The sequence below is a fragment of the Lolium perenne genome, chromosome 3, assembly GCF_019359855.2.
Source record: "Lolium perenne isolate Kyuss_39 chromosome 3, Kyuss_2.0, whole genome shotgun sequence".
Taxonomy (NCBI): domain Eukaryota; kingdom Viridiplantae; phylum Streptophyta; class Magnoliopsida; order Poales; family Poaceae; genus Lolium; species Lolium perenne.
Window position 1 is genome coordinate 219266709 of NC_067246.2, and position 26701 is coordinate 219293409.

The 26701-nt window shown below is 44.9% G+C and overlaps 1 protein-coding gene across 1 annotated transcript; it reads right to left on the reverse strand.

Moving 5' to 3' along the window:
- Positions 1 to 6927: 6927 nt before the first annotated feature.
- LOC127343400 (probable serine/threonine-protein kinase PBL25) lies at positions 6928 to 8654 on the reverse strand. Its single transcript, XM_051369530.2, has one exon. It carries the CDS (start codon positions 8579 to 8581, stop codon positions 7178 to 7180), a length of 1404 nt encoding a protein of 467 aa, XP_051225490.1. The 5' UTR covers positions 8582 to 8654; the 3' UTR covers positions 6928 to 7177.
- Between the last annotated feature and the right edge of the window lie 18047 nt (positions 8655 to 26701).

Below are 26701 nucleotides of genomic sequence, written 5' to 3' on the forward strand. Positions count from 1 at the left end.
ATCGGGTGAACAAGCCAGACAAAGTTTCGGGTGCCTGATCCAAAGGAAACAAGGTGTGCCAAACCATCGTAAGAAGGGCATAGTATTTATCAAAATAGTAATGTGCCTTCATCACCCGGTACTTAAATTTCGCCATGATGACGGCCTTCGGACGATGTAGCCATAAACCATGCGTTGGGTGCGCAACGTCGGTCATCGCCTCAACCTCTTCATGAATCCTCCTGTCCTCTTCAGCTGCATCCGAAGCTACGACTGGAAAAGGAGCGAATGTTAGAACATTCAAGCTATACCCGGAATCGGAAGATAGGTTAAACACTCACAACCTAAGCTTTCGGAAGCAACATGAAGACCATCGAGAGCGTATTGTTCGACGGCAGTCGCTATTTCTTCCTTCTTCTTCACCAAGGCAGCCATCGCACGAAGGGAAGTAATGTCTTTATTCAGACTAGACACCTGGGCACGTAACTGACGAATAAGGCCTGATTCGTCATTTCCCGAAGAATTCGAAAAAAGCTCGGCACGGGAAGAAGATGAAGGAATCTGCAGTACGTCCTCAGTTCAGACCAAGCATTAATATAAAAACTCCCATTGGGAGTATTGAGTGCGCATCATACATGCAAAAGAATGTTTGGCAACAGAGCCGAATTTAAAAGAGTTACGATAATCTTATGTACAACAAATCAAATAACGGTTCAAGGATTCGCCGACGTTGAACCAGGGGCTGACTCAGGAACAGGCTCGGCTTGTGCTTCATCCACCAACTTCAGAAGCCGGTTGGTGCAAGTTATTGCCGATCTCTTGAAAGGCTCAAGGTTGACTAGATGATTTTCATCATCAACAGGCAACGCCTTAGAGAACTCTTCCAATTCCGACCCCATCCCGTGGCCCATAAGCAACTGGAAAGTAAGAACCGCACCCATCAAACGGCTGCGACGTTTCAGTACCTCTACAGGCTCGGAGGGATCGACAAGGAAAGCTTCCGCCATCTCGTCGAGAGTCTTGTCCAGCTTCGCCTTTGGGAAGATCATCGAGTATAACTTCGACAGTGCCCCCTTGGACTTCTGCAGTAATCTGAGGATCTGGACATTTGACTCAGCAGCAAGTGACAAAGCGTCGGCTGTGGAATCCTCCCGAAGCTGATGGCGTCGGCTGACAGTTAAATTGGCGGTCTCTGAAAAAGAAACGTATCAGTAATCAATGGAGAAAGCATCAAGAAAGGAGCAGAACACCATAAGGATTTTTACCCAGTAAATTCTTGATAGATTCACGGAGGACACCCTCCTTCTCATCAATTGCCGTCGCCGCTGCACGCCTGGCATCTTGATCATCATTCATCTGACGCTTCAGCCTCTTTACTTCTTCCTTCAACGAGGCGTTCTCGCTCTTGGCATCGGCAGCGAGCCTGTTGGCTTCGACCGCCTGATCAGCCGAAGATTTGACGGCCTTCCGAAGTTGGGCGTTTTCGGCCTCAAGGCGAGTAAATTGTTCAGCAAAATCCGCCACAGCATCGACTGTAGCGTAAATTGGCTGCAGCCAGGAAAAATCAAGAGGAGTCAGCTGATAGAAATTCAGCAAAGCCAGACAGATTAAGTACTTACGTGATCGCGGCCAGCCGGCGGGGTGGGAACATCATCAGGGGGAATAACTCTCGATAATGAGACCTTCTCTACACCCGTTCGGGATGGAGGTGTTGACTTGGCAGGAGAAGGGTTCGATTCCTTAGCCGATGCTGCTCTCTCAAAAGCTAGTTTAGCCCTCTTTGCGAGAGGAATATCGTCATCGTCATCGGCAGAGCTGTTTAAATACCATGTGCGGTTAGCATACAAGGTGACAAGAAATAAAAATAAAAAGAGTATAAATGCTGACAGGTCCAGATCATCTTCGTCCACGAAGAAGCTTGTTGAACCCTTCTTAGCAGGAGGAGGCGAAGCAGCTTCGTCGGCATCATTATCTCCTCCTCTAGGACTTGATTCAGCCGATGTGATAAGATCATCATGTACCTGCTTACGACGTCTGCTCTTGAGAAAGGCATCATCTTCGGCAGCTTCCTCCTCTTGGACATCGCTGTCCTCAAGGACGTGCTGAGCATCTTCGGTTCCCTCAGAATCGTCGTCGTCATCCTCTAATACCACGCCGCTCTCGGGTGAGGGAGGATAACATTGGGCGACAGCGGGAACCTGTGGAAGGATAGAAAACATGTAAGGCACAAACAGAAAGAAGAAGTTATGACAGTAAACGAAGAATGATAAGGTTACCTCGGACGGAAGATGCTTGAAATCATAAGGAGGGCGCGCTGATGTCAAGACAATGGTGTCCTTGGTGCTGAGGCATGTTAGGCGACGAACCTCGTTCTGGAGCTCATCTGCCGATAGGTCGGCAGAGTTGACCCTCGACTTGTCATTTTTGCCAGTGTAAAGCCACAACTGGTGAGGGCGAGACATCAGCGGCTGCACTCGACGTTGTAGGAACACTGAAACTACTTCAGTGCCACACATCGTCAGGCCTCCTGTGTTCTTCAAGGTGACTATTTGCTCGAATAGCTCATCGGCTGTCGCCTTTTCTTCGGGAGAAAGGGCGTTGTTCCAAGACTTCTTCTTGTGAGCTACCAAGACATCGTCAAAAAGAGGGAGATTTGAACGCCGCCCAGGAACAGCAGGGTCCCGAAGGTAGAACCACTTGTTGCGCCAGCCCTGGACGGATTCCTTCATCGGATAATCGAAGTAGTCGACCTCCTTCCTGACAACGAAGCCAACACCGCCGACAACGGGGGGGCCGTTGCTATCGTTATGACGCTTCACATAGAAGATCTTCGTCCAAAGGCCCCAGTGAGGCTCAATGCCGAGGAAGGCTTCGCAGACGGTGATAAAAATGGAAAGGTGAAGAATGGAATTTGGGGTCAGCTGCCAGAGCTGAATCCCATAGAAGAAAAGGAGGGAGCGAAGGAACTCGTGCGCCGGAAGAGAGAGGCCACGGAACAGAAAAGCGACAAACATGACGGTGAAGCCCTTTGGGGGACTTGGGCGAGAAACCGAACCTGGGAGACGAATGTCATCCTCAGATGCGGAGATGAAACCGAGGGAGCGAAGTTTGTTGATGTCGCGGTTGGTGATGGCAGAGGCGTTCCAGTCGCGGCTAACTTTGGCCGTCTCCGATGTGCTACCACTCTGCTTTTTGCCCATGGTGAACGAAGCTTTTGATGGAAAGGCAGGGGAACAGGAGGCTTGAAGGAGAAGATGAGCAGTGAACGGGGTAAAAGGTAAAAAAGAAAGGAGGCTCCCTATTTATCCTATAAGAATTTGAGACCAGACGTGGCCATAACTCCACAAAGCATCGTGGGGGGAGGAGCAAATCTGACTGTACACGTGGTACTTGAAGAAGGAGTGGAACCGGCGGCCCATTATTCCCACGTCGCGCGAAAATTGAGGAGACGCCTCGATCGCCGCGCGTGTATTAGTCAAGACCTAAAAACTGCCTGCGCAGAACTAGGGTGGGCCCGTCAGCTCAAGTCCTATCAATTGGCCCACAGCAGTTACACGTCAAGTCAAATCCCGTCAATCGGCCCACAACTATGACGTCATAAAAAAAAACTAGAGGCACTCGAAGGAAACATGAAAAGTTGTTGGGTGAAAGATTTGAGTCTACGCACGGATTACAAGCATCCGTACCTAGACTCGGGGGCTACTCCCATCGGGAGCGCTGATAAAAGAAAGACTCGACAGAATGAGCAGTCGAAGGAAAAAGGATTGAGTCTGCACTCGGTTACAAGCGATTGCGCCCAGACACTCCCATCGGGAGTGCATGATGCACACCCAATAAAAGTTTTTTGCATTCCAGGATCATGCCCGGGGACTTGATTCTGTGTAGGGTAACGTTGTTTTGCCATCGGCAGTTAACCAACAAAAGTTGGGCACGTTACTCATTATCCTTTGCGTAAAGAAAATATATCGGATGACCTATGAAGACCTACGAAAAATTCGGCAGAGGAAAGTATTCGAGTAGAACAACTTGAGTCTACGCACGGATTGCAAGCATCCGTACCTAGATTCGGGGGCTACTCCCATCGGGAGCGCTGACGCGCACCCGATAAAAGAAGGTGAAGCAGATTCAAGATGAACAAGGACAATGAAGGAGAAGAATATCAAGAGAAGACATGCATTAAGTCTCTACCCGAATTATCTTCGGCTAGACACTCGGGGGCTACTGACGTGGGCATTACCCTTCGAGTAACCAGCGTTACCCTATCCGGTATTGTCTAATTGGAGGCCCATGAAGATACTTGAAGGCGTGGTGGGCCTCTAGGTCGGCGCCTTAGAAGATTCCTTGACGTGCAAGACGATGAAGCGAACAAACAAGGAAAGATTGGATCTAAACTACTGTAAATCTAGTCGTGTTCGGTTAGACCCCTTGAGACCCGACCTCCTATATAAAGGCCAGGAGAGGGGCTGCCGAGGGACACAATCAATCTTAGCAATCTTAGCCAGGAAAAGCTTAGAGCTAGGTAACCCTAGCAATAGCAATCTCGACTAGATCTCAGCCGAACTATTCGGCACCTCATTGTAACCCATTGTTTTCATAATCAAAGGACAGACAGGCAGGACGTAAGGGTTTTACCTCATCGAGGGCCCCGAACCTGGGTAAATCGCTCTCCCTGCTTGTCTGTGAACCGATGTCTCGTGTCAGCCTACAGGATTCCATCAACCCACCGCCATTTTCATCGCCGCTGCTGTCTCTTATGATGAGGAGGGAGTAGTTCTCCCTCGAGGCTAAGGGCTGTACCGGTAGCTATGTGGTTAATCTCTCTCCCATGTACTTCAATACAATGATCTCATAAGCTGCCTTACATGATTGAGATTCATATGAGCTTTGTATCACTATTAATCTATGTGCTACTCTAATGATGTTATTAAAGTACTCTATTCCTCCTCCATGATGTAATGGTGACAGTGTGTGCATCATGTAGTACTTGGCGTAGTTTATGATTGTGATCTCTTGTAGATTATGAAGTTAACTATTACTATGATAGTATTGATGTGATCTATTCCTCCTTTCATAGCCTGATGGTGACGGTGTGCATGCTATGTTAGTACTCGGTATAATTGCGTTGGTCTATCATGCACTCTAAGGTTACTTAAATATGAACATCGAATGTTGTGGAGCTTGTTAACTCCGGCATTGAGGTGCTCTTGTAGCCCTACACAATTAATGGTGTTTGTCATCCAACAAGAGAGTGTAGAGTGGTTTTATTATGTGATCAATGTTGAGAGTGTCCACTAGTGAAAGTATGATCCCTAGGCCTTGTTTCCAAACATCGAATCGCCGTTTATTCACTGTTCTACTGCATGTTTACTTTCTGCCATATTTATTTCAGATTGCTATTATCACTCATATTCATCCATATCACTTGCATCTTACTATCTCTTCGCCGAACTAGTGCACCTATACATTTGACAAGTGTATTAGGTGTGTTGGGGACACAAGAGACTTCTTGTATCGTGATTGCAGGGTTGCTTGAGAGGGATATCTTTGACCTCTTCCTCCCTGAGTTCGATAAACCTTGGGTGATCCACTTAAGGGAAAACTTGCTGCTGTTCTACAAACCTCTGCTCTTGGAGGCCCAACACTGTCTACAGGAAAAGAAGCCAACAGTAGACAGCAATAATCACTTGGAGTAGTATAATAGAAATAGAAAAATGAATATAGGTAAAATCTCAAAACATATTGATAATGAAGCTTTAGTGAGCATAGAAGTCATATTCAATGACAAACCTCTATCATTTAATATATTCCGTAATTTTATGAATCAATACATTTGCTTATTCCTCAATCATGGGCATGTCGCCCATCATCAAGTATTCGAGAAGCCATTGCAGACATCATATTGCTCAACTTATGTGGCATTGCATGTAGTTGTATGTAATACTTATGCCACTCCTTCTATGGCTAGTCTAAGGGTGTGTTTGGTTGAGTTGTGGATTCTGAAAAGCTGTTGTGAACTGTGGAAAACCTGATGTCTGGAAGTTATTTAGTTGTAGCAATTGTGAACCGTGGATTTGGTTAGAGATTCTACGGTTCTAACCGAGAAGTTGGCTCGAAAAACTCAACCAAACACAGCCTAAGAATATCTCATGTGCAACCCAAGGCTAGCACACATCATGACACTATTCAATAGTCTATGAGTCAATTAAGAATTAAGCTATTTATCACGTCGTGATTTGTGCTAACCTTGAGCAGGAACGTGGTAACAATTGCACGAGAGTGAGATTTTACTATTTACATATGAGTTGTAAGTGAGAAAGATGTCTCATACATCGAATTTTCTTAGCGATTCATAGTAGTTATGAGATGCAACATGGATTGCAAATCGGATTCAATGACGTCATCTAACTAAGAATTAAATTGGTTTTGAGTCGAATGAAAATTAGTCACTTCTTTAATGTTAGGCATACATATGATAGGTTTCGTTGTTGACTGGATTGTTTAGGTATGATTGGCAAAAAAATAGTTTTCGCTCGACAAAACATATGTAGGGAATAGCGCTATTTGACCCTAGGGAGTAGAATAGTTATTCTACACCCACCCTCTATCTTTGCAACCGTAAATCGCGTAAACTTTTTTCTTACTTCATAAGTCGAGTAGAACATAAGAAAAATAGACCATGCAAATTTTTATTTGTTTATTATGTGACGTAAAAAATATGATATAAAATAATTATTTTCGTTATTTTTTACACTACAATAACTCACATAATGCGTTTTTATGTCGATTTTTGTGTGGTAAGTCAATATGGACGTAATTATATGTATAAAAAACATAATTTTATGAATGTAACAACGTAAAATTATGTTAGGTGTAAAATAACTTTTATTCACCCTGGGGTCTCAAATAGCGTTTCCATATCACCCACCACTATGATATAGGCGTACGTAGTTACCAAACATCGCACAAATATAAGTCCCCCACAACAGTTTACAACTTGGCAGCAGCACGTACGGTTCAGGTTTACATACGAACAACAAAACCTAGACCATAGTAACGAAGCATGCGGTAATTTTTTTTTCTTACACAAACGCGGCATGCAGTTAACGAGGAAAGACCGAAATTTACGGAAAATCAAACGGAAAATGAAGGAAGGAGCGGCACATTATGATTTTGGTGAGTCGTCGTCATGCATCGCTCTCTAAGTCTCGTCGCTGCGTATGATCACGAGCGCCTGCTCGAGGTTGTGCACGACTTCGGACATGGGTGGGCGGTCTTCCCTCTGCGGCCACAGGCAGAGCAACGCCGTGTTCGCCACGTCCTGCAGCGCCTTCAGCTGTCGCGGCGTCGTCCCCAGAGCCGGCCGGCCGTCAAGCACATTCCGCAGGTCGCCGTTGTGTATAACCGGGAGCGTGGAGCTCACCAGGGTCACCAAACCCGGACTGACGGGCGGCCTCCCCGTGAGCACCTCCAGCATGACCACGCCGAAGCTGTACACGTCGCTCGCCGGGCTCACGCGCCTCGTGCGGGAGTACTCCGGATCGATGTACCCGAATGTGCCGACGACCTCCTCCACGGGCTGGCCCTGGTCGCCCGCCGCTCGCAGTACCGCTACGCCGAAGTCGGACAGGTGCGACTTCCAGCTCGCGTCCAGGAGGATGTTGGAGGAAGTGACGTTGCGGTGGATCACCGGACGTTCCGCGAAGCGGTGCAGGTGCAGGAGCGCATGGGACACGCCCAGCAGCGCCTCGAGACGGGCCTTCCAGGACGACGCCACCGGCGACGAGCTAGAGCCCTCGAGCAAGCCCGACAGCTGGTCTCTGAGAGTGCCGTTACCCATGTGGTCGTAGACGAATATGGGACGCTCCCACTCGGAGCACCAGGCGACGAGACGCGCGATGTGGCTGTGGTGGAGAGGGTAGAGGGTCTCGAGCTCCGCCACGAACGCGTCCTCCATGCCCTGGCGGCCGTGCTCGTTCAGCACCTTCACGGCCACCTCCCGCGCCCGGCCGCCGCGGTGGAGACGCCCCTGGTACACCTTCCCCGAGAAACCTTCGCCTAGCAGATAGGCCAGGTTCTCGGTCGCTTCTTCAACCTCCGCCCACGTGAGCTTGCTGGGCCTGGGGTGGTAATCGGAGACCAAGCTCGCATGCGCATGCGTGGAGGTGGAGCCAGAACTGGAGGAGCCCTCCGTCAGTGCCCCGCTGTCTTGTCTGTCAGGAAGGATGCTTTCCTCGGCGCGGCGGCGGGTGACGGCGGTATGGAAGGCCAAGGGGAAGAGGCTGAGGTCGGAGGTGATCTTGGCGTTGACATCCCTGAATGCGTCGGAGCGGCAGCGGAGAAAGGAGAGCCGATGTATGCAGGCCACGACCAGTTTATCCGCCTCCTGTAGCGTGGAGTAGAGGTGGGTCAGCGGAAGCTCCACCTCCGGGTCCTCCGGTAGCGTAGGCAGCATCTTGTGGATCACGGACAAGTAACGCACGAGGTAGGCGCAGTCCTGCTTCTTACGGCGTACCTTGTCCGCCTCCTGCGTGATCTTCAAGATGATCTTGCCGACCCATAGGACGAGCTGCGCCACTCCCAGCCCGGTCGCCAACGCCGCCATGACTAGCTCTCTGTGCTACCTCTCCCGTTAGTTATGAACTGCTCGAAGACGAAGATGAATACGATTATACGAAATGGAGGCAGCCTGATGGGGTATATATATTATTGGTTTGCCTTGTTGCGGGCGAAACCACGATACCTTACCGGATACACTCGCTTCCGAAGACCGGGTATGCCCAAGTTTTTTCTAGAATTTATCTAACTTCTTTATTCTAGAATTAGTTTTTTCTCGACAAAGCGAATATGTTAATATCGTGAAGATAAAATTACATTCAATCTCTAGAACAATGACGTGTCCTAATAGCAATATGGATGCACACAGCTAAAAAAAAATACAAAAAAGAAGAATCCTCGTTTGGTCGTAGCAGCGGACAAAGCACCACCAAGACGGCACCAGAAATCAATTGTCTCAAAAAGTGAAATCTTCAAGAAAGGAACGGTGCACAAGCACCTTCATCGCTCTGATCATAGATTATAGGTTTTCACCCAGGAGAAAGTTCACTCTCACAAAACAATGCCTTTGATAAGGTTTTTGCTAGGCACCACCAATTAAGATCATATCTTGGATTTTCACTATAAAAGTTTAGACTTTGGATTTCTCCTATGTTATCACCCCCACTTGCCGATGCCGCCTCTCCAAGTCACGAATCACCAAGCCAAAACCTCATCTTCACCAGGTGTCGAACCACCATCACTAGTCCTCACATCTCTGCTTCCATGCATTCTCTACGACTGGTTTCACCATGCAACTAAGGACATGTCCCACGATGGCAATAGTCTGTAGAGCTTCGCACCGCACCCTCTAAAACCAAACTGTCAGAAAAAACATGGTTGTGCGCTACCTAATGGTTGAATACCATATGATCCGGCTATCTCCAGGCATGTCATCCATTGGAGTTTGTCTGCGGAGCCTTCCGGAACTCAACACTCCGGCTAGATCAATGAAGGCAGTCATCAAGCGGATCTTCGTCATGGCATGAGACGGATCCTAGGACCGCCTCTTTTATTTGAGTCGTGCCAGCAACCCCCACGCCACTCGCCGACAACCTGCAAGATCCGCCGGACCAAACCCTACAAGTGTCGAAATGGGCTAGTCCAGTAATGATAAGGACGACAGAGGAGGTTCGACCCCCACCGGATCTGGCCCTACCACGCAGCGAAGAGGACCGGGGAAGCGGCACGACAGACACCGAGATGAAGATCTAGGGTTCCCACTACCACACGGCCAGGCCCTGCACCTCCACCACTCGGGCAGGCTCCACCACCCCGACCAGGGCACCTCCCTGGCCGCTTCTCGACGACACGTCCGCCATATCCGCCCTAGCAGCCATGGCGGCTATCACCGACAACCACCATCTCTTGAACACCTTCAGCAGTTGGGACCTTCGTCGCCAAGGCGAGGTTTGGCGGTAACGACAGCGTGAGGAGAAGGTGGCGGGGAGCTCAGGAGGAACGTGGTGTCGACATGGGGTGTGAAACACATGATTCCTTTTTTCAACCTATATACTTGGGTCTTGATTCAAGATTAAGTTAGAATCGCATATGCTCCCTCCGTCCTATGAAACTTGTCTTGGATATGTTAAAATTTGGATATATCCATACATCCAAATTTTTAAAAATGAAGAAAATTTGATAGGACAGGGAGTATTTTTTGCGAAAATTACACCAATCTATTAATAATTATAAACAATTGTACAAAGTAGCTCAAAAAGTAATAAAATTACAAATATGTACTTAGACCACCTAGCGACGACTGCATACACTAGCACGAGCCGAAGGCGCGCCACCGTCCTTACCCCTCCATCACCAGAGCCCAGCAAAGCTTGTCGTAATAGAGCTTGTTATAGTAGACAGACAAAAAGTTGTCGTGGTAAGGCCCCAAAGGACAAGCGCACTAGTGCAGCAACCATCGCAAATGATGGCAACCGTAGATCGAAAGAGATTGACATAGAACCACACAAACACAAACGAACACGGAAACTGACTGGATCCCAAGAGATCCTTTAGGCATATGACTCCACGCGTCCTCCGTTAGCGCTAGATGCACCAATAGAGCGAGGATAGAGCGAGGAGGACCTTATTCTAACTTCAGGATGCAGCTACAGCCTCATCTTCCCGAAAAAGACACTGAAAAAACCCTAAAAGGGAACATAAACTCCCCACCGACAAGAGGCTGTGGTCCACCTCCAAAACTCCAAGCCCACTTAACGCAGAGCAAACCACCGGCTGACGTCGTCGGTGAGGAGAACAAAACCGTAAATGGATTTGAGTCTGTCTTTCCCGATCGCCTTCCCTGGACGTGCTCACCTACCGGTTGAACAATAAAACTTCTTGGAGAGAGTATATTTTTAGATGAAATTGTGTTTATGCTAGCCGCACCTGACAAAATCTCCAGTGCGTCCTCTAATAGCAGTGGGTTGAGAGTTTGGGGGCCCGCTTTTGCGTGCGTCTCTACGCAGTCGCGTTTCCTAAACGAGGCCCCAACATTTTAATAGTATAGAAATAAAAAATTGCAACCAAATTTAATTATATTTTACAATTTTGAATGAAAAATACTTGTTGATCTACCCTAGCCTACGCACCGTCCTTTGGAGCGCTCGACCGCCCCACCCCGTCGTCGCCTCCCTCCCTCTTTCACCTCTCTGCCGCCACCCCGAACCGCCGCATCCCCCGAAGCCCCGCGAAAATAGTTTGGCATTCCGCCGCGTCCTAAAAAAGTTGTTGTCATTCCTCCACGATGAAGCAACATCCCACCTTCTCTATCAAGGCCCGTTTAACGGAGACGTCGATGATGCGGCGTCGCTACTCCTCGTTGGCTTCCTCGCAGGCACGGGTATCGTCATCGGTCTTCTTCAGTGACTCGAAGGACGCAAGGATGGCTCTCTACTCCGCCGTCTTCTCGTCCGGGTCACGCCCATCGTCACTCCAGTTGTTGAGGTATTCGTCATCGTCCGCCTCATTTTCCATGGCTGCCGCCACCCGCTGATGTTGTTGCTCCGCGTCGAATGCCACATGGGCCGCCTCCTCCTCTGCCGCCTCCCAGTACGCGTCAGTGATGAACTGTGCATGGAGCCGAGAGCTTTGGTCCTCCTAGATGACATTGTCGTCATCGAAAAAATCATCGAACTTGGGGAACTCGGGGATATGGGTCGTAGGTGGTGGAGGCGGAGGTGGAGACAGTGGTGCGGCTCAACATTGCGTAGGTGCTGGCTAAGTGATGCATGTAAAATTCTTACATAAACTTTATACTTTATTAACATATATTTTCACATATTTGCAACATATATGATGTTATTTCCATGTATTATATTGATTTATCGGGTTTTACCAACGATTCCCTCTTTTTGGGTTATAACTGTGTAGAACATGAAACCCTTTTTTGTCTATTTTTCATTTTACGAGACCTATACGGGGTCAAATTAAGCTAGGATTTCAAGGACGTCACTTTTTCATCAAGAGAAGCAGCATGGACTGTTGGGGACTAGACCTGGTGGGGCTGAGGCTCGAAAAAGATGAGGTGGCGCGCCCAGCAGGTGGCACCCACCCTCTTTTCGCCGTCGATCGTCCGATCCGCTTGATTCTTTCACGAACCAACTTCTTTTGACCTAAAACCCCCTATATATGACACCGAGGGTTATCTGGAGGAGAGCACCGCAGAAATACAGAAACACGAAAACGAAGGTTGCAGAAGCGAAGATTGGAGGGCGAAACTCTGCTGGAGCCGGCGTTGGAGGGATCTCCACCTTCTCCAACGTCTTCCTCATCAACACCATGATCAAGGGGGAGTATTTCACCTCTATACTATGGGTTTGTGGCCGTAGCTTGATCTATTTATCTCATGTTCATCGTAGATCTTAGTACCATATGAGCCGCCCAACATGATTATGGTCATATATATAATTTCTATCTGGTGGATCTTTATTCTATGATGTTGTGCTATGACATTTGACTCTACTTTGTGTAAGATGTATTAATATATGCATATTATGTACCCCGTTCTTAAGTATTGGAGCTAATCCAACTTGTATGCAAGAACATGTGTGGGAACATGTGTGTGTTAGATGGAGTAGCATGGTTTTAGTGATTGAATAGTGACAAAAAATTCATGATCTATTATGGCTTTGCCTTTTCTTTTGCTATCTCACTGGAGGTAAAGTGAATACATGTGCTATGTTCGTCACGGTGATAAAAGTGATGATCTTGTTTGGTCAAGGTAGCATATTTGATATTCAAACATCATGTCAAAATACTTATGGCTATGCTCTGTTAATTCTTAATACAAGATCGCATAGTTTTCCCTTTCTTGTGGAGTATAAGTGAGATGCGTTGCATCATCTCTATGTTAGGGCTGATACAGATATGAATGCGTATCTTACACATATTGAAGTTATATTCTTATTATCTCATTGATGAATTGCTATTATCCACTAAAACTTTAAAGAGAGAGTAGGCAAGTGAACCCATGAACTACGGTCCAATTTTAATCATAAGAAACACATTTTCATTGCATTTATCTTACTTTCTACTTGTAGCGGTATTATAATCCGAAAATACAAAAATATTTAGTTATCTTAATTGCACACAAAACTCAAAAACAATCATCATTTTACTACTTTTACTTAGTTTACTTTACTTGTCTAGTTTACTTTACTTGTGTTACTACTATTATTTGCTATTACTAATATGAAACCTTGTGCTTGAGAACCATACGGTGGAGTTAGGGACATAAGGCTTTATTTTATTTCGTAGGATTGCTAGAAGAAGAGGAGGAGAGATAACTCTTTACTCGATTCTCCGAGAGTTCGATATAACCCTCGAGTCACCCTTGTGAGAAGAATACTCTGCTCACACAACACTTTGCACTTAGAGTCCCAACGTCATCATTAGGCGACGAGACATATTTTCGTGGAGGTGGAGGGAAGGATTTCCGGCGCCTGTGGTGGCAATAGCGAGCGGAGGTGTCCTTTTGTAACCGTTGGCGGCCCGAGAAGAGGCGGGAGGAAAGCGTGGGAAGCGGTGGAGAAGGCGCGGGAAGATGCGCAGGAAGGCGGCCGGCGGAAACACGTGGAGGAGGCACATCGCCAATGGGACGTCTCGCCTGCTCCGCCTTGAAAACCGTAGTCGTCATTAAGGCAAAGCTGCAGCGTTTTGGTTCGTGTCCCTGATGAGGCATGCCCGCTACTTGCGACGCGTCTCCCTGTTGTGTCCGGTGCCCCGTAACACGCAGTGTATAGCGGGGATGGGCTCAGGGCACTGGACAACGTATTTGGCCGCACCGAACCGATAATGGCCTTGGGGCGCGTGGCTGGAGGCGGTCAAACATCTGGTGTGCCTCAAATACCTCTGGGGGGACGCTACTTGAGATGCTCAAGGTGCTCCTGATGGTGAATCAGGTGATCGTCCAAGTGAAGCTCACCATACTGTCGATACCCCGTTAGGTCCCTTCGGAGTACCGGGAATTTCGTGGAGGCTTAAAGCATCCCTAGCCGGATGCCCCTAACAGCGCCCACCGTGAGCACCGGACGAACCATTTGCGGGACGTCGATGTCAGTTTCCGCCTTTGGGGAATGGCTATGCCTAACGAGGGTTTATCATTTCTTTTGCGATTTTAATCATAAATAAATAGTCTAGCACATAAATAAATAGTGTAGCATGCAAATAAATTAATCATGCATCATCATCTCGTCCTTGCAATCCATAGTATGCAAGCAAAGAAATATATGCGTCATTGCACCAAACGGGGCACGGTGGTGCAAAAGCCGGCTCAGCCATTCGGCTGATCACCTTACGAGCAAGCGCGGGGCGCGAGATCGACGCACCTACCGCGACGGGAAATGGCCGGCGAGACGAAAGGGAAAGCTACGCCCAAACACGGCCTGCATCGGTGAGCCACTTTTGTTGACGGGAGGTGTCAGAAATTGCATCGGTGGCGGTGGCAGCGGCCCGGGAGAAGAAGAGGCAATATGGCGGTTTGAATGGCAACTGGGTCACTCGCGTCTAACTCAACTGTGTGTATTCACCGTTTCATGCGGCACGGCTCGTGTCCGGCGCGCCCAAAAAATAGCCAGTGGGTCAGGGATGGCCTGGAAACGCGGCCGAGCGTTGAATTTTGTCCGAAGCTCCCATTTTTATTTGGAGCTGAAATGCTCGTCTTACCCCATGAGAGTCTTGACAGTTCACACACATACCCACACACGCATGAGCTCACAGCCGCACACATGCTCTTGAGTAATCCACGACCAAGCAATCATTACGCGAGCTGGGTCAGCAACATTTGCCACTGGTTGTTTGGATGGCCCAGTCCCGATGATGGCAGCCAGAGTCAACCGACTCGGTCTTGCACGTAGTCCATGCAACTCCCGTCGCTCTTGCTCTCGCTCTCACGTACTAGTGGACATTTGTGTCCGCTTGGGAGGTGCGCGAGTCCCCACGGATGTTTCCTTTAGCAGACGCGGATGACCACGGGTAGCATCAAGACTCGAGAGTCGCACGTAGCTCCGAATGCTCGCCGGCCGGCCGTTCCTACTCCATACGGCGGTTGACCGGTTGTCATGATGTCGTCGTCGTCCACGACCCTGAAAAACAACGCAACGATCGGTATGGGTATTGGGATGATCGCACGGCCGTTCTCGGTATATTGATCAGCACTTCAGCAGTACTAGTTTACAACGTACTCCGTATGATACAAGTAATATCTCGAGAGTGGACAAATGGAGGCTAAGCTACATGTAGATCTTTATTTTCAAAAATTTGAAAATCATATTTTTAAGTTTTAAAAAGTTCTGAATTTTTTCGTAGATGTAGCCAATAATGGAAAATACAAACATGCAAAATCTCAATGTGAAATTCTTAGTAATTTAGGCTACACAAAAATAACAAATGTGTGGATATGAGAATAGTGAATAGTGAACATTTTCAAACTATAAAACATGTCAGATTAATACAAAGAATTTCATATTAAGATTTTGCACGTTTAGATTTCATCATTGTCTACATTCAGGATTTTTTGTTAGATTTTTTTAAAACTTAAAACTATGATTTCTGAATTTTTATAAATAAAAGGCTACATATAGCTCGGTCTCCGTTTGCAGTTTTCGGTAATATCTCATCATATCTGCAACTACCTAAACCGGTACAATACTACCTGATTTGTTAGCTATAACACGTTACAACGTGACATGTACACATTGTTTATCATCCTCTCTCAATCCCAACCAGATCCAAAAAGTTGAGATTGCTTTGACATTGATGCTTGGTAAATAAATCCGCTACTTGACTTTTAGGAGATACAAACTTGGTTTGAAGTTGTTCTAAGCTACTCTTTAGAAAAATGAAAAACAACTACAGCATAGTGCGTGTATGAAGCACCGGATTCGAAGATAGGTGTGTAGCATTAATATTGTCATGCCATCATATTCGGCCTTGAGAAATACCCAACTCTTTGAGAAGAGATTGTACCCAGATATTTTCAGCTGTTGCATTGCCACTGCCTTGTATTCTGACTCGGTATACTAGAGCGTGACATATTAGCCTACTTACGCGCATTTCAGACAATCAACTCGTCCATCCTCAATATTGCCTACCTAGTCAACATCAGAAAAGGCTGAAAACAAGGTGTCGGGTGTTTGGCGAAGAGTCAAGCCATGTCTCATAGAGAACTTAGCAAACAAAAGGATGCGCTTAACAGTTGTCCAATGAGGATCACGAGAAACATAAATATATTGACAAACTTTGTTAACAACAAATGAAATATTAGGTCATGTAAGAGTAAGGAGCGCCCAACAACGCTTCGCTAACGAGTGGCATCATCATTAGAAAAGAGATCTCTAGTCGACAGAGAGTACTTTTGTTGTATCCAATGAGGATCATACCCCTCAATCTCAATGCTACTTAATTAAGAGAGCTCCTGTCACCACCATGTTGGCGAAAAGAGTGGTGTAGTGGTCGTGTGGGATCACATGTTGTTCTGGTGGTGTTGTTTGATGTGTCACCTGATATTGCCGCCCTTCTCATCGTGCCCCCCCCCCCCTCCAGGAGCTGGACTGGTGAAGAGTTGTGTGGCAAGTAAGTCGCCATGCAGCCGTGAAGGTGTCTTTATACCAAACTTGGATTCTTGCTAGAGCTCCTTCATCCTCTTCATCACTTCATCGAGGTTAGAAAGGCACCCGACCACGCCATCATATTCAGCAATGATGTCATGTGTGCATGAAAAATTCACAACTACTGGAAAAGGTTCAAGACCGTAGATGGATTAAAATATTTGGGTGAATAAGCAAATTCGAGCCTGTCCTCGACTAAAAGCACTCGAACATAGCTCGGGGCTACTCCCATCGAAAACGCTTTTCGCGCACCCGATAGAAAAAGGAAGAGAAGAAGGCAATAATTTCAATATGCAATACATGAAGTCGAACCAATCAAGTAGATCAATTTCTTCAAAGAAAGACTTCTTGAGCATATGCCCGGTTGCAAGCACCCGGGCATAGCCTCGGGGGGCTCCACCCACCAGGAGCGTTGTTCGCGCATCCAATAGAAGAAAGAATCAATTATTCAGGTACATATTTTTTTATAAATTATATATTTTATATGCATGAATGATAAAGAGTCGAGTCTATCCTCGACTGCAAGCACTCGAGCATAGCCTCGAGGCTACTTCCATCAAGAATGTTGTTCGTGCACCCCATAGAATCAATGATATAAGAAGTAAATAACTGAAGAATTTAAAATTTCAAGTCTGCGTTAGTGGCAAACACTTGATTCGTCCTTTATTCTCATCGGGAGTGCTGCATACGCACCCTATAAAATGACTCGAATACATCGGTCATTCCAACAACCAAACAAGGAATCCGAGAAAAAAATTCCTTGGCCGGCCAGCCAAAGGGAGGAGGAGTCCTAGGTGGACTCCACCTAAGGGGGCCGGCCACCCCACCAAAGGAAAATGGGGAATCCCACCCTGAGTAGGATTCGTCCATATGGAAGGTTTTTGAGTTGGACTCTTATTCGTTCTTGGGCAACCCTTGGTGTGTTCCACCTATATATAGATAAGGAGAGGGAGGGGGCCGGCCACACCCTTGGCCGCATCAACCAAGCCACCAGAGGCCGGCGCCCCCGCTCCCCTCTCCCAAACCCTAGCCACCCCGCTTCTCATACCTCTCCCGCAGGCGCTTAGGCGAAGCCCTGTGCTGCTTGTGACGGTAAAGCACACGTCCGTTGGGAACCCCAAGAGGAAGGTATGATGCGTACAGCGGCAAGTTTTTCCCTCAGTAAGAAACCAAGGTTATCGAACCAGTAGGAGTCAAGAAGCACGTTGAAGGTTGATGGCGGCGGAGTGTAGTGCGGCGCAACACCAGGGATTCCGGCGCCAACGTGGAACCTGCACAACACAACCAAAGTACTTTGCCCCAACTTAACAGTGAAGTTGTCAATCTTACCGGCTTGCTGTAACAAAGGATTAGATGTATAGTGTGGATGATGATGTTTGCAGAAAACAGTAGAACGAGTATTGCAGTAGATTGTATTCGATGTAAAAGAATGGACCGGGGTCCACAGTTCACTAGTGGTGTCTCTCCCATAATAAATAGCATGTTGGATGAACAAATTACAGTTGAGCAATTAACAAATAAAGATAGCATGACAATGCACATACATGTTATGATGAGTAGTGTGAGATTTAATTGGGCATTACGACAAAGTACATAGACCGCTATCCAGCATGCATCTATGCCTAAAAAGTCCACCTTCAGGTTATCATCCGAACCCCTTCCAGTATTAAGTTGCAAACAACAGACAATTGCATTAAGTATGGTGCGTAATGTAATCAACAAATACATCCTTAGACATAGCATTGATGTTTTATCCCTAGTGGCAACAGCACATCCAAAACCTTAGAACTTTCTGTCACTGTCCCAGATTTTGGAGGCATGAACCCACTATCGAGCATAAATACTCCCTCTTGGAGTTACAAGTAACGACTTGGCCAGAGCCTCTACTAATAACGGAGAGCATGCAAGATCATAAACAACACATAGATGATAGATTGATAATCAACATAACATAGCATTCAATATTCATCGGATCCCAACAAACGCAACATGTAGCATTACAAATAGATGATCTTGATCATGTTAGGTGATGTCTACGGGTACTTCTATTCTTGTAGACAGTGTTGGGCCTCCAAGAGCAGAGGTTTGTAGAACAGCAGCAAGTTTCCCTTAAGTGGATCACCCAAGGTTTATCGAACTCAGGGAGGAAGAGGTCAAAGATATCCCTCTCAAGCAACCCTGCAACCACAAAGCAAGAAGTCTCTTGTGTCCCCAACACACCTAGTACACTTGTCAGATGTATAGGTGCACTAGTTCGGCGAAGAGATAGTGAAATACAGGTGGTATGAATGTATATGAGCAGTAGTAACGGCACCAGAAAATAGCTTGATGCTAGCCTGGCGTGTGGTTGATGGTGGTAATATTGCAGGCAGTACAGATGCAGTAAAACAGTAAACAAGCAGCGATTTCAGTATTTGGGAACAAGGCCTAGGGATCATACTTTCACTAGTGGACACTCTCAACATTGATCACATAACAGAATAGATAAATGTTATACTCTACACTCTCTTGTTGGATGATGAACACCACTAATTGTGTAGGATTACACGAACCCTCAATGCCGGAGTTAACAAGCTCCACAATATTCGATATTCATGTTTAAATAACCTTAGAGTGCATGATAGATCATTGCAATTACACCAAGTACTAACATAGCATGCACACTGTCACCATCACATTATGAAGGAGGCATAGATCACATCAATACTATCATAGCAATAGTTAACTTCATAATCTACAAGAGATCACAATCATAACCTACGCCAAGTACTACACGATGCACACACTGTCACCATTACACCGTGCAGGAGGAATAGACTACTTTAATAACATCACTAGAGTAGCACATAGATAAATAGTGATACAAAACACATTGCAATCATAAAGGGATATAAATAAGCACTTCACTATGATATCCATAACAATGAATAAGTATTCTGTGAAATATAGCCTAAGAGACCCACACGGTGCACACACTGTCACCTTTACACACGTGGGACAAGGAGTCTCCGGAGATCACATAAGTAAAATCCACTTGACTAGCATAATGACATCTAGATTACAAGCATCATCATATGAATCTCAATCATGTAAGGCAGCTCATGAGATTATTGTATTGAAGTACATAGGAGAGAGATTAACCACATAGCTACCGGTACAGCCCCGAGCCTCGATGGAGAACTACTCCCTCCTCATGGGAGACATCAGCGTTGATGAAGATGGCGGTGGAGACGGCAGTGGTGTCGATGGAGAAGCCTTCCGGGGGCACTTCCCCGTCCCGGCGGCGTGCCGGAACAGAGACTCCTGTCCCCCAGATCTTGGCTTCGTGATGGCAGCGGCTCTGGATGTTTTCTCGTACCGTGGCTTTTTTGTATCGAGGTTTTAGGTCGAGGGGGCTTAAATAGGCGAAGAGGCGGCGTCGGAGGGTCAACGAGGCGACGTCACCACAGGGGGGCGCGGGCCACCCCTGGGCCGCGCCGGCCTATCTCCTGGGGGGCCTGTGTCCCCTCTCTGGAGGCTCTCGGGTGTTCTGGATGCTTCCGGGGATTCTAAGATGCTGGGCGTTGATTTCGTCCGATTCCGAGAATATTTCCTTACTAGGATTTCTGAAACCAAAAACAGCAGAAAACAGGAACTGACACTTCGGCATCTCGTCAATAGGTTAGTTCCGGAAAATGCATAAAAATGATATAATGTGTGAACAAAACATGTAGGTATTGTCATAAAACAAGCATGGAACATCAGAAATTATAGATACGTCGGAGACGTATCAGCATCCCCAAGCTTAGTTCCTACTCGTCCTCGAGTAGGTAAACGATAACAAAGATAATTTCTGAAGTGACATGCTACCAACATGATCTTAATCATACTATTGTAAAGCATATGAGATGAATGCATCGATTCAAGACAATGGTAATGCAATGAGTAAATAATTGAATTATATAGCAAAGACTTTTCATGAATAGTACTTTCAAGACAAGCATCAATAAGTCTTGCATAAGAGTTAACTCATAAAGCAATATTTTCAAGGTAAAGGCATTGAAGCAACACAAAGGAAGATTAAGTTTCAGCGGTTGCTTTCAACTTGTAACATGCATATCTCATGGATAATTGTCAACATAAAGTAATATAATAAGTGCAATATGCAAGTATGTAGGAATCAATGCACAGTTCACACAAGTGTTTGCTTCTTGAGATGGAGAGAAATAGGTGAACTGACTCAACATAAAAGTAAAAGAAAGGCCCTTCGCAGAGGGAAGCATTGATTGCTATATTTGTGCTAGAGCTTTGATTTTGAAAACAAGAAACAATTTTGTCAACGGTAGTAATAAAGCATATGCATCATGTAAATTATATCCTACAAGTTGCAAGCCTCATGCATAGTATACTAATAGTGCCCGCACCTTGTCCTAATTAGCTCGGATTACCTGGATTATCACCGCAATACATATGTTTTAACCAAGTGTCACAAAGGGGTACCTCTATGCCGCCTGTACAAAGGTCTAAGGAGAAAGCTGATACGTCTCCGACGTATCGATAATTTCTTGTGTTCCATGCCACATTATTGATGATATCTACATGTTTTATGCACACTTTATGTCATATTCGTGCATTTTCTGGAACTAACCTATTAACAAGATGCCGAAGAGCCGATTCTTGTTTTCTGCTGTTTTTGGTTTCAGAAATCCTAGTAACGAAATATTCTCGGAATTGGACGAAATCAACGCCCAGGGTCCTATTTTGCCACGAAGCTTCCAGAAGACCGAAGAGGAGACGAAGTGGGGCCACGAGGTGGCCAGACTATAGGCCGGCGCGGCCCAGGCCTTGGCCGCGCCGACCTATGGTGTGGGCCCCTCGTGCCGCCTCTTTACCTGCCCTTCTGCCTACTTAAAGCCTCCGTCGCGAAACCCCCAGTACCGAGAGCCACGATACGGAAAACCTTCCAGAGACGCCGCCGCCGCCAATCCCATCTCGGGGGATTCAGGAGATCGCCTCCGGCACCCTGCCGGAGAGGGGAATCATCTCCCGGAGGACTCTACGCCGCCATGGTCGCCTCCGGAGTGATGAGTGAGTAGTCTACCCCTGGACTATGGGTCCATAGCAGTAGCTAGATGGTTGTCTTCTCCCCATTGTGCTTAATTGTCGGGTCTTGTGAGCTGCCTAACATGATCATCTATCTGTAATTCTATATGTTGCGTTTGTTGGGATCCGATGAATAGAGAATACTATGTTATGTTGATTATCAATTCATGTCTATGTGTTGTTTATGATCTTGCATGCTCTCCGTTACTAGTAGATGCTCTGGCCAAGTAGATGCTTGTAACTCCAAGAGGGAGTATTTATGCTCGATAGTGGGTTCATGTCTCCGTGAACTGGGAGTGACAGAAACCTCTAAGATTATGGATGTGCTGTTGCCACTAGGGATAAAACATTGGTGCTATGTTCGAGGATGTAGTTACTGATTACATTACGCGCAATACTTAATGCAATTGTCTGTTGTTAGCAACTTAATACTGGAGGGGGTTCGGATGATAACCTGAAGGTGGACTTTTTAGGCATAGATGCATGCTGGATAGCGGTCTATGTACTTTGTCGTAATGCCCAATTAAATCTCACAATACTCATCATAATATGTATGTGCATTGTCATGCCCTCTTTATTTGTCAATTGCCCAACTGTAATTTGTTCACCCAACATGCTGTTTATCTTATGGGAGAGACACCTCTAGTGAACTGTGGACCCCGGTCCAATTCTCTATACTGAAATACAATCTACTGCAATACTGTTTTACTGTTTTCTGCAAACAATCATCTTCCACACAATACGGTTAATCCTTTGTTACAGCAAGCCGGTGAGATTGACAACCTCACTGTTTCGTTGGGGCAAAGTACTTTGGTTGTGCTGTGCAGGTTTCACGTTGGCAGCGGAATCTCTGGTGTTGCGCCGCACTACATCCCGCCGCCATCAACCTTCAACGTGCTTCTTGACTCCTACTGGTTCGATTAAACCTTGGTTTCTTACTGAGGGAAACTTGCCACTGTGCGCATCACACCTTCCTCTTGGGGTTCCCAACGGACGTGTCAACTGCACGCATCAAGCAAATTTCTGGCGCCGTTGCCGGGGAGATCAAGACACACTGCAAGGGGAGTCTCCACTTCCCAATCTCTTTACTTTGTTTTTGTCTTGCTTAGTTTTATTTACTACTTTGTTTGCTGCACTAAATCAAAATACAAAAAAAATTAGTTGCTAGTTTTACTTTATTTGCTATCTTGTTTGCTATATCAAAAACCCAAAAAAATTAGTTACTTGCATTTACTTTATCTAGTTTGCTTTATTTACTACTGCTAAAATGGCCACCCCTGAAAATACTAAGTTGTGTGATTTCACAACCACAAATAATAATGATTTCTTATGCACACCTATTGCTCCACCTGCTACTACAGCAGAATTCTTTGAAATTAAACCTGCTTTACTGAATCTTGTTATGCGAGAGCAATTTTCTGGTGTTAGTTCTGATGATGCTGCTGCCCATCTCAATAATTTTGTTGAATTGTGTGAAATGCAAAAATATAAAGATGTAGATGGTGACATTATAAAATTAAAATTGTTCCATTTCTCATTAATAGGAAGAGCTAAAGATTGGTTGCTATCTCTGCCTAAGAATAGTATTGATTCATGGACTAAATGCAAGGATGCTTTTATTGGTAGATATTATCCCCCTGCTAAAATTATATCTTTGAGGAGTAGCATAATGAATTTTAAACAATTAGATACTGAGCATGTTGCACAAGCATGGGAAAGAATGAAATCTTTGGTTAAAAATTGCCCAACCCATGGACTGACTACTTGGATGATCATCCAAACCTTTTATGCAGGACTAACTTTTTCTTCGCGGAATTTATTGGATTCAGCTGCTGGAGGTACCTTTATGTCCATCACTCTTGGTGAAGCAACAAAGCTTCTTGATAATATGATGATCAACTACTCTGAATGGCACACGGAAAGAGCTCCACAAGGTAAGAAGGTAAATTCTGTCGAAGAAACTTCTTCCTTGAGTGATAAGATTGATGCTATTATGTCTATGCTTGTGAATGGTAGGACTAATGTTGATCCTAATAATGTTCCGTTAGCTTCGTTGGCTGCTCAAAAAGATTATATTGATGTGAATTTCATTAAGAATAACAATTACAATAACTCTATGCCATATCCTGCTAATGGTAACTCTTATGGTAGATACGCTTCACCTAATGAGGAAAAGATGTTAGAAATTGAAAGATCCACTAAGAACTTTATGCAATCACAATATGAGCAAAATAAATTGTTTACTAAAACTATGAATGAGCAATCTACCTTGTTGAAGAATATAGGAAATCAACTTGAAAATCTGAATATGGAAATCTCTGGGTTGCAAACTAAATTTGCGAATGCTGAAAACCGAATCTCATATATGTCTGCGTCACAATCTTCTTTAATTAATAAAATGGCTGCTAAACCTGAGGATATAGATAATAAAATTACTACTACAGCAAATGCCATCCAAGTTAGAATTAATGAGAATATAAGATTAATGGCTGAATTGCGTGCTAGGTGGGATAGAGAAGAAAATGAAAAACTAGCTAAAGAGAAAAATGTAGCTAAAGTTTGGACTATTACCACCACAAGTAATGTTGATTCTTCACATGTTGCTGCACCTCCTACTATTAATGGTAAAATAATTGGTGTTGGCAATGTTTCTACTCCTAGTGCAAAGCGTACAAAACTGCCTGAAATTGCTAAAACTGCTGAAATTGCTTGTGATAAAACTGCTGAAATTTTTTCCAACCTTGGGGATGATGATCTCATTGCTGTAGCTCATAATGATTTAGATTTTGATGATTGCCACATCTCTGAAGTTATAAAGTTCTTACAAAAACTTGCTAAGAGTCCCAATGCTAGCGCTGTAAACTTGGCTTTCACAAAACATATTACGAATGCTCTCATAAAAGCTAGAGAAGAGAAACTAAAACTTGAAACTTCTATTCCTAGAAAGCTAGAGGATGGTTGGGAACCCATCATTAAAATGAGGGTCAATGATTTTGATTGTAATGCTTTATGTGATCTTGGTGCAAGTATTTCTGTTATGCCTAAGAAAGTCTATGATATGCTTGACTTGCCACCATTGAAAAATTATTATTTGGATGTTAATCTCGCTGATAATGCTAAAAAGAAACCTTTGGGGAGAGTTGATAATGTTCATATTATGGTTAACAATAACCTTGTCCCCGTTGATTTTGTTGTCTTGGATATTGAATGCAATGCATCTTGTCCCATTATATTGGGAAGACCTTTTCTTCGAACTGTTGGTGCTATCATTGATATGAAGGAAGGTAATATTAAATATCAATTTCCTCTCAAGAAAGGTATGGAACACTTCCCTAGAAAGAGAATGAAGTTACCTTTTGATTCTATTATTAGAACAAATTATGATGTTGACACTTCGTCTCTTGATAATACTTGATACACACTTTCTGCGCCTAGCTGAAAGGCGTTAAAGAAAAGCGCTTATGGGAGACAACCCATGTTTTTACTACAGTATTTTTGTTTTATTTTGTTTCTTGGAAGTTGTTTACTACTGTAGCAACCTCTCCTTATCTTAGTTTAGTGTTTTATTGTGCCAAGTAAAGTCGTTGATAGTAAAGTTCATACTAGATTTGGATTACTGCGCAGAAACAGATTTCTTTGCTGTCACGAATCTGGGCTGTTTTCTCTGTAGGTAACTCAGAAAATTATGCCAATTTACATGAGTGATCCTCAGATATGTACGCAACTTTCATTCAATTTAAGAATTTTCATTTGAGCAAGTCTGGTGCCTCGATAAAATTCGTCAATACGAACTGTTCTGTTTTTGACAGATTCTGTCTTTTATTTCGCATTGCCAGTTTTGTTATGTTCGATGGATATTTCGATTCCATTGACTTTCAGTAGCTTTGTGCAATGTCCAGAAGTGTTAAGAAACATTATGTCACCTCTGAACATGTATATTTTGATTGTGCACTAACCCTCTAATGAGTTGTTCTAAGTTTGGTGTGGAGGAAGTTTTCAAGGATCAAGAGAGGGAGATGATACAACATGATCAAGGAGAGTGAAAGCTCTAAGCTTGGGGATGCCCCGGTGGTTCACCCCTGCATATTCTAAGAAGACTCAAGCGTCTAAGCTTGGGTATGCCCAAGGCATCCCCTTCTTCATCGACAACATTATCAGGTTCCTCCCCTGAAACTATATTTTTATTCCATCACATCTTATGTGCTTTGCTTGGAGCGTCGGTTTGTTTTTGTTTTTGTTTTGTTTGAATAAAATGGATCCTAGCATTCACTTTGTGGGAGAGAGACACGCTCCGCTGTTGCATATGGACAAGTATGTCCTTAGGCTTTACTCATAGTATTCATGGTGAAGTTTCTTCTTCGTTAAATTATTATATGGTTGGAATTGGAAAATGATACATGTAATAATTGCTATAATGTCTTGGGTAATGTGATACTTGGCAATTGTTGTGCTCATGTTTAAGCTCTTGCATCATATACTTTGAACCCATTAATGAAGAAACACCTAGAGCTTGCTAATTTGGTTTGCATATTTGGTCTCTCTAAAGTCTATATAATATCTAGTATTGAGTTTTGAACAACAAGGAAGACGGTGTAGATTCTTATAATGTTTACAATATGTCTTTTATGTGAGTTTTGCTGCACCATTCATCCTTGTGTTTGTTTCAAATAACCTTGCTAGCCTAAACCTTGTATCGAGAGGGATTACTTCTCATGCATCCAAAATCCTTGAGCCAACCACTATGCCATTTGTGTCCACCATACCTACCTACTACATGGTATTTCTCCGCCATTCCAAAGTAAATTGCTTGAGTGCTACCTTTAAATTTCTATTCTCCACCTTTACAATATATAGCTCATGGGACAAATAGCTTAAAAACTATTGTGGTATTGAATATGTACTTATGCACTTTATCTCTTATTAAGTTGCTTGTTGTGCGA